This window comes from Biomphalaria glabrata, chromosome 16 (genome assembly GCF_947242115.1).
Source record: "Biomphalaria glabrata chromosome 16, xgBioGlab47.1, whole genome shotgun sequence".
NCBI lineage: Eukaryota > Metazoa > Mollusca > Gastropoda > Planorbidae > Biomphalaria > Biomphalaria glabrata.
In genome coordinates, this window is record NC_074726.1 from 9329385 (window position 1) to 9339202 (window position 9818).

The 9818-nt window shown below is 32.5% G+C and overlaps 1 protein-coding gene across 1 annotated transcript; it reads left to right on the forward strand.

Annotated features, from left to right (window-relative positions):
• Positions 1–752: 752 nt before the first annotated feature.
• Positions 753–7901, forward strand: LOC106068787 (actin-related protein 3-A). Its single transcript, XM_013228263.2, has 11 exons — positions 753–911; positions 1497–1677; positions 2161–2271; positions 3420–3515; positions 3760–3867; positions 4015–4158; positions 4326–4499; positions 4608–4700; positions 5757–5882; positions 5974–6057; positions 6771–7901. The coding sequence occupies exons 1-11, from the start codon at positions 868–870 to the stop codon at positions 6864–6866; spliced, it is 1257 nt and encodes a 418-aa protein (XP_013083717.1). The 5' UTR covers positions 753–867; the 3' UTR covers positions 6867–7901.
• The last annotated feature ends 1917 nt before the right edge of the window (positions 7902–9818 follow it).

Sequence of the window (9818 nt, forward strand, 5' to 3'; positions counted from 1 at the left end):
GGGGGGGGGGGGGTTAGAATCTTAATACCTCTCTGGTACAATCTGGTTAGGCTCATGAAATTTCGTTATATTTTTGTTACAATAAAGATTGCATGAACTCAACTCTGTCTGTCTGTTTGTGTAGGCCTGCACGTTCTTTCTCTCACATACGTCTCGTTCTCACAATACTCACTGTAACTAACAAAACATATTTTTTTTAAACAATATTATTAGTTTTTTTTTATTGAAAAAGGGACATAAATTCTACAGCATTGAGATATGTTTTACAATTTAAAAAAAATAAAAAATACATAAATAAAAATGCATTTTCTTTTTGGGCAGCTGAAAGGTGGTCGGTGTAACAGAGGTATCGGGGTGACCCTCTCCCTTCCCCAACCTCACCCCTCCCCCCAAAAAAATACTCTTAAAAGATCAGCTTAGACGCCAGCTTGATGTAACCGACACATAAGAGAGCACCTGTTGGCAACTAGGCGGTTTCATAACGGGACAGCTGGAGATATATTTTTGATGCCAAAAGAAATCTTATATAGCCTATTACAGCCAAGGACAAATGTAGACGGCGGAAAGAGAACCTAAACACGGTTACGTCTGAACTGGATGTGGCAAAATATGTGGATCTAGACCACAGCTACGACTGCGTAACCACGTGAAATACTGCACTCCTTGATATTCGGACTTGATACCAAGCTTTATTTGTTAAAATTATTTCGGATTTTCGTGCTGTTAGTTTTTAAAGTTCCTAACAAGCCGGGGTAATCTTCTATTTCCGGTCAAAGGAAACAGTCATAGCTAAATGAGAAAACAATACTTTCCACTTCCTGATTTTGGTTTGGACTTAACATTGTATTTATTTTAAATAAAAGTGTTATGGCAAATAGACTGCCACCAGTTGTCATTGACAATGGCACAGGGTAAACATATTCTTTTGAACAACGTTTATTTCCTATTTACTTTTTTTTAAAGATCGAAAACTAATGACTGACCGAATGTAAAAAAGGAGGGGTGGGCGTTACTTATCCGTTCACTAAATAATGAGACTTGAGTTAGTTAATGTAATTTATATTCCCTAAATACTATATCTAAATGTATGTCTACTATTAGGTCTATAAATACCATACTATTTTATCCAAACTTTGTTTGTATGTCAAGATTTTTTTACTTTTTCTTCAATGAAAAACAATTTTAACAGTAACAGGCCTACTTTCAACTTTGGTTGTTAATTATTATATATATTTTATATAATTCATTGTACACAATATTTTAGAATTAATCACTAGATAAAAAAGTAGGGCTGACATCTTGTTGAATTGAACTTCCTTAATGTCTGTATTATATAATATAATTATAAGATCAAAAGATATTATATTTATTATAATTATTTATATATTTATAATTTATTAAATAAGAAATTATATATTATGTGCACTCACATCATATTATATTTTATATTAATCTTCTTTATAGTGCATTTGTTAATAAACTTTTTTTCATTGTAGTTATTCGAAGATGGGATTTGCTGGCAACACAGAGCCTCAGTTTATTATTCCTTCTGCAATAGCCATAAAAGAATCTGCCAGTGTTGGAGATCAATCACAGAAGAGACTTGGGAAAGGAATTGAAGATCTTGATTTTTACATTGGGGATGAAGCAATCAATCAACCCTCCTATGCTACCAAGGTAGTTAATTTGTTGTACAAATAGTCAACATTTCAGTGTTGAGAACATACTCATTTGCTGCCTTAATTTTCTATTCATAAAATGTTTTAAAGCTACCAGATAATTTTGTAGAGATGTGACATTGATTTAGTCTCAAATATCTATTTCAGAATAATAATAATTTTATTTATAGAGCGCTGTTAAGAAAAATAATGTAGGCTCAAGGCATAACATAAACATGACAGCTAAAATTACAAACTAATAAAAAAAACGTTTGAACAGATAGGTCTAAATGTTCTTCTTGAATGTAGTGTAGCATATTGTCTGTTAATTGAAGACTATGATTCATGTTAATTTTTTAAATGAAACTTTATTTCTATTACACAACAACTAGAACACATTTTTGTCATTCAAATGATTTAGTCATTTAACAAAATTTCTAAAATATGAGATAATTTATTTGAATGAATGTTTATATTGTTTAATTCTTTTTTTTTTTTAAAGTGGCCAATCAGACATGGAATTATAGAAGACTGGGACTTAATGGAAAGGTTTTATGAACAAGCTATATTCAAATATCTTAGGGCAGAACCTGAGGATCATTACTTTTTATTGGTACGCTAGAAGTGTAATTGTATTGACTTTGCTAATGATCTTAAATTAAATTTTATTTGCCTAAAAAGAACTGTAAGTATAAGTTTAAAATCCAATTATTTATGATCGTATATTTAAGCTTTGTCAATATTTTTTCTTGAGTTTGAAATGATATAATGATACCATTGTGAAAGGAAATGTATTATTAGACATTTTTAACAACTTTACAAATATTGTGACTTTTCACTGTGGTACTAACAAACTTGTACTCATCAATTTTTACTTGTTGTAAAGGATTTATACATGACTTAAATTTACATTGGGCTATATTTATAGCTCCTCGGTGGACAACTGACCCAGCTGCTCTGCAGCAGGACCTGACTTTCCTAGTTAAGGCATAATCCTGAGCCTCAGATACAGGGATCTTAGTACCCTTACTGTTGCTGATTATGTGATCCAATAGAATGCTATGCAATTGTTGATATTCTACATCTAATGGGTTCTACTCATGATTTTTCCTTGAATTCTACTCCTGAAGCCTTAGCACCACAAGGCAGAAGGGGTTTAAATTCAGAGTACTTTTCTACTTTGATTAATTGTTTTTAACAAGCTCATTTGCCAGAAGCTCCCAATTGTGTTGGTGCCAGTCATCTGCATTCACACATTCACCTGTATACAGTTTCACCGGGCTTAATATTTAAGCATAGTTCCATGCTAAATGCTATGCTGTCATAACAGAATTTATTTAATCAGGTGCATGTCATTTAGAAGTAGAGATATTTTATAGACAAGTGGAGCTTATTCTTATTGACACCCCCCTGGCTTTAAAAACCTTTGAAATGACATTTAAGCATAATAATTTTCTACTTTTTAATGTCTATCAGATGGTGTGATATTTAAACCAAGTTTTCACTTATTTACAAACCCATCCTATGTTCAGTCACATTTGTATGTTGAAATTATCTATAATCTATATTGATGACCTAGTCATGATTAACTACAATTTAATATTCAAGTCTTTGATTTAGCTAGCATTAAATATTTTGCACTGGTAAATATGTGTTGTTGTTTTTTTTCCCTCACTTATAAGTTTGTTGATTTAAAAAAAAACAGATTACAATTTCTATAAATTTTCAATGTACTATTAAATTTTTCTCTCCATCTACCAGACAGAACCTCCACTAAATACACCGGAGAACAGAGAGTACACAGCAGAAATTATGTTTGAGTCTTTCAACATTCCAGGGCTTTATATAGCAGTTCAGGTATGCGCAATTAAACAATTAAATCGTTAAAAAAAGCATATTTAAAATCAAACAAGTGCTAAAATGTCTTTTATATGAAGACAACTGTAAACTTAATTTATTAGAATATGTAAATTTTAAATATTTAATGCATTTTTTAAAATGGCAATTATATTTTTACAAGTTTACTCTTGCTGCTCATGACCTACTGTTTTTCTTCAGTTTGGCTTATGTTTTGAGCTTAATTTTGTTTTTCTTACGTCAGGCTGTACTGGCCCTTGCTGCCTCATGGACATCACGACAAGTGGGTGACAGGACCTTGACAGGCACAGTCATTGACTCTGGAGATGGTGTCACCCATGTTATTCCAGTTGTAAGTGTAGAAATGATTTGATATTGTAAAAAGGTGAAGATGAAGCACATATTTACAAATACTGAATTTTTATTATATTTGCTTTAACTCTTTTAAGAATTATAGCCATTATAAAGGTAATCTTTATGCTCATTTGTACATCTATAGGCTGAGGGTTATGTCATTGGCAGCTGTATAAAGCACATCCCCATTGCTGGGCGAGACATCACATACTTCATCCAACAACTGTTGAGAGAAAGGGAGGTGGGCATTCCTCCAGAGCAGTCCTTGGAAACAGCCAAAGCCATTAAGGTACAAACATAGAGCTATCATTCTTTCATTTACGATTGTCAAAATAAATCTTGCAAATGTGTTTCAAATTAATAAATATTTAATGTTTGCTTTGATACAGTCCTGTAGGTTCAGCCCTAATATACAAAGGTTTAATAAATGTAAATGTTGCGTCATTCTCCATACAGGAAAGATTCAGTTATGTTTGTCCTGACATTGCTAAAGAATTTGCTAAATATGACGCTGACCCTGCCAAGTGGTTGAAAAAATTTGAAGGTGTGAATGCTGTAACCAAAGCTCCTTTCTCGGTTGATGTAGGATATGAGAGGTTTTTGGGACCAGAAATTTTCTTCCACCCTGAGGTGAGTGTGCTTTATATATCCTCATCTGTCTCACAAAATAACATTTTAAGGTCTTTGTAGTTTTTTCTGAAATTGAGAATATATGTGCACATGTTTTGTTTCTTTTAGTTCTGTAACCCAGATTTTGAGCTTCCCATCTCAGAAGTTGTTGATGATGTTGTACAGAACTGTCCTATTGATGTCAGGAGAGGTCTCTACAAGGTAAACCTATAGAAATAGGAGTCTGTGCATAGTGTCAGGCTTAAGTTTGTAGACAGGACACAATGTCAAGTGTAGCTGCAAAAATGTGAGCCGCATGATCAGGTGATCATGAGTGCAGATCCATGTGCATCTTTAAATGAGGTGTCAAAAAAGGGGAACAATAGGCCAAAGTCGAAGATAGTGGGGGGAGGGGGTATAGAGGCTTTTGGGATGAGATTATAAGAAAGGTAGTTGAGGATTTTGTAGTCTTTTGTATTCAATTGCAGTCAGCATCAGATAAAGTTAGGACTCTGAGAGTGAGAGCTAGATGTCACCAGTTTAAAGTAAATAGTTGTTTATTTGATCATTACTAATGTTATAGTTCTCTGTATCTGAATTCTATTTTATCTATATTTATTGTTTCAAATTTAAAAGAATTAAGCTCAAGAAAGTTATATACACTGTGTCATTTATTGCATCTTAGTTGTGTTTTTATATATATATATATATATATATATATATATATATATATATATATATATATATGTATGTATATATTAATGAAACTGGCATGTCAGCTGAGATCCAAGTTGATCACTTCAAACAACGTCATCAGTACCCTTCCTCAGCTCAATAGTTTCAAAAGTTCTGTTAATGAATCTACTGCTGTATGAAGTTGCTTTAATAGGCTCTTTCTGAAAATGTTTCGTTTTAGCTTTTTGCAGCTGATCCAGAATAAGAAAAAATCTATTTTTCATCACAATTTTCATTTCATGGAATTAGCTTATACTTTATTCATGGGTAGTAAAAAAACAAAAGATAGAATGTGGATTTGAAAATTGAAAAAAATTGAATAGTTTCTTTCAATTTTAAAGTTCACACATAGTTGTATAGCTGGTTTGTTCAGTTGATAAGAACAGAATGTTTTGAGTTCAATCCTCACACATTTTTTTCCCTCCTTATTTTTCAATGCTAAATAAAATATGAAGGTTTAGTTCCCTTGTGTTATGGAAACATAAAGTAGGAATTGATCTATTCATTCATATTTTTTATATTGTTAAATTATTTCTCGCTTAGAATATTGTCCTGTCTGGAGGCTCAACAATGTTCAAAGACTTTGGCCGCAAGTTGCAGCGAGATGTGAAGCGCATTGTGGATGCAAGGCTTAAAGTCAGTGAGGACCTCAGCGAAGGAAGAATCAAGGTAAGGAAGCTTCCTCTCTGGATTGTTGCTAGTTCTTTATAAAGTCAATTGACTTGGTTCATTTTTACCACTGTAAGTGTTGCTGTTTCAGCCAAAACCCATAGATGTCAATGTCATCACACATCATATGCAGAGGTACGCTGTCTGGTTTGGTGGATCCATGCTGGCCTCAACGGTAAGATTAATATCATTTGTCTTCTGTATGACTGATATTATATTTAAAGTACCGGTAGAGGCTTTATTGAATTAAGATTACTATTTCTTGGCTCTGATAGTTGTTTTTTTTTTATATGATGTTAATGTAGCTTTTAAAATTTGTATAGTTTATCAAGAATACTGTTGACATTTACCTTGAAGGGATTTTTTAAAATATCCATCGTATAATCACAATATTTTCTTTGAAACTTTTGTAAATAAAGCTTTATAAGAATTTCTTATTTTGATCACAGAAAACAAAAAATATTTTTAGTCTATTACAACTATTTATAATTTTATTTACTAAAAATATGTTGTTTTTTTTGTTTTGTTTTTTGTATAACTGAAAATTTAAAATAAAATTGCTTTTTTAACTTAGCATTCCCTGGCTAATATGGATTAGGTTATTAGTCAAAGAATGAATTTTTTTTTTTTTTGACTAAAAGATATTAGAGACAACAAAGTCATACTCTGGCAAAGTATCTTTACATCTGTACATTCATATTGAAATTGAAATAATTTTTCTAATTAAGTCCAAGGTACTCTAAAAATGTACAGGGATGTGGGGGGAATGTTGACAGCCTAAAGATATGCCAGTTTTTATTCTTTTGTTAATCTAATGATATGCTGTATTTTTTAAATTTTCTTTGAAATTTAATCACATTCATTTATTTTTTTTTTATCTCTAAACAGCCTGAGTTTTACCAGGTGTGTCACACAAAGGCAGATTATGACGAACATGGCCCCAGCATCTGTCGCCACAATCCTGTTTTTGGCATCATGGCTTAACAATAGTTATAGTTAATACCTTTAAGTGCTGGTAACTGTCATTCACAAAGCATCTTTATTGTGGCTGGTAGCAAGACGCTCATTTGGGGTGGGGAAACATGCAAGGAAAAAGAAAATTTATATCTATTTTATTTAACTAATTGGTCATTGGTGTTGAGAACATGTTCACCAGGTTGCACTTGGTCAATAAAGTTCTTAACTGACATAGCAAACTTACTGACAAGGGTTTCACTCCACTCTGTATATAAACACAGGGAACATATCTTTTTTTTTTTTTTTATCTTCATGGCACATTGCTGCTATTTAAATTTATTGTATTTATCCATTGCTTCTCCTTGCAAACAAGTCAGATGTATGGCTGTGCGTTCAAGTTGTCCTGACATTTTTCATCTTAGTTTATGTGGCATTGGCAAAGTACTTTCATTATTGACCTAGACATATGTTCTTAGTTTTGTTTGGTGATACAGCATGTACATCCTACACTTTGTATCATCCAATGTTTATGTTATACCTCAAGCATTGGCAGTGTTTAAGTGATTCTAAATTTTAAAATAGTTGAAAACATTGTTTTAAGAAGAATTACTGAAGATGTGGGTTTTTTTTTGTCTATTAAGTAGTTCTATAAAGCTTTGCAATTTCGTCTTCTTTATTGTAGCCCAAATATAAACACAACTATAAATACTTTTTTAAAATCAACAATTCTGAATAAAGCTATATTGTTTTTGCCATTAATTTTATATATGCTAGTATCTTTCCAACTCATTTGGGCTCTGTTTAGAGGATGTTGAATTAGCATTTTTAATTATTTTTTTTTAGATTCTATTTAACCATTCTGATATTGGCTTCTACAATTCTGTCCTCAGCAAAATACAGGAGTTCCAATATATCTTGTACTATTGTATATTGTTAGTACACAACTTAAGCATGATAAGGATTTTATTATTGTCTGGTAGACTTGATTGAAATACACTGCTTTCATATTTGTTTCAAAAAATTAAAACCATTTCTATTGAACTAAATAAAATTGACATCATTTGTTTTGTTTTATTAGGCATTTATTAGGCATTTGTGTTGTAGGAACTAAATGTCTTGTGTTTTCAAAAAGAAAACACCTACTGAACAAGTTAATACTTAATAATGTAATTATTATATTGAGTACAAGGCAAATCCATGATCAGGAAGAGATTACCATAATCTAATTATTATATTGAGTACAAGGCAAATCTATAATCATGATAAAATTACCATAATCTAATTTTTATATTGAGTACAAGATCTATGATCAGGATAAGATTACTATACTCTGTAGCATTAGACTATTTAGGAATCTCTCCTATAATTATACATAAATATACATCTAATCCTTTAGATAAAGAATTGAGTATCCACAGAATTGCCTGAGCGAATTGGAGGGATTAACCTTAGACCTGTGGGATTATCAAATGTGTTTTCACACAGAACATCTGTGCGTAGAACATTATCTCAGTTTGAAATGTAAAGACTGAAGCTAATGATAATGTGTAGCACAATTGTACAATGAATCTAGATCTATAAGTAGGCCTTTATTCTAAATCTAAAATTAAAAAAAAAAGACTGACTAAAAGGGCCTATTGGAAGTGTGTTTTTCTTTTGGAAAAAAAAAGGGGGGGGGGGTATTCATTCAATATAAGAGGCTTAATGTGAAGTAAAAATCAATGGCAGACAAAATAAAGTCATGTGTAAAGAATAGACCTCAATACACATAGTGATGTTCCTTCTTTCAAACTTCCAGTTCAATAATTTATCTATAAAGGCTTCAAAAATTCACTGATAAAAATGTGTTTAGTGAGGGGTATTATAATGTTAGCTGTTTTAGGATTCAAAAGAAGGGTGTGATTTGTTTACAACTCTGCATTACTAGCTTTTCAATTGAGGGATATAGAAAATAAAGGGGAAGCCCATAAGTTCATGGTTGGGGGGGGGGTGAACTCTTTCTATTGGAGGATGCCAAAAAAATTATGCAATGTCATTGTAATCTTGGGTTAACAACTGAACAATAAAAAAGATTCAGGCCTAAGAAGTGTGTGGTGTTGGGGGTAGCCATTCCATTGGAAGATATAAGAGCCAAAAAAAGTGTATTGAAGTGTCATAAAAAATGGGGGGGGGGGGGACGGAGGCATTATAATGCAGGTAGGCAGAAGGTAACAACTGATGGGCCTAAGAAATGTTTGTGCATTCTATATATTTTTGGAGTTGTTGGCCGTTCAATTTAAGGACAAAAAAGAAGACATAGAATTTGAGGCCCATTACATTGTGTTGAGGAGTCGCAGTGGCTGAGCAGTAAAGCTCTTTGTTTCCAAACCGCTGGGTCCCGGGTTCAAATCCTGGTGAAGACTGGGATTTTTAAATTTTTAATTTTAGAATCTTCGGGTGCTTGAGTCCAGCCAGCTCTAATAGATACCTGACTGGCTGACATTAGTTGGGGAAAAGTAAAGGCCGTTGGTCGTTGTGCTGGCCATGACACCCTTGTTAACTGTAGGCCACCGAAACAGATGACCTTTACATCATCTGCCCTATAGACCACAAGATCTGAAAGGAGAACTTGACTTTTTCTTTTACATTGTGTTAGGGATGGGGGAACATTGTAATTACAAGCTGTTTTATTGGAGGATGAAACGTGTTCCGGACAAATACCGGTATGCCAATTATTTTTACCATAGCATAGCAAGGGTATCAGTTATGTATAAAAGATAAAGATACCGTTACAGCAAATGTTTTAGTTTCGAAACTATTCAAGTGCTTTTGAAAAACATTTTGAAATAAACTTTTTTTTTTCTTTCACTCTTCTCTTTCAACTAAACATGAAAACACGTGAACAGAACCTTCTATTTCACACACAAAACACATGAACAGAACCTTCTATTTTACACACAAAACACATGAACAGAACATTCTATTTCACACACAAAACAC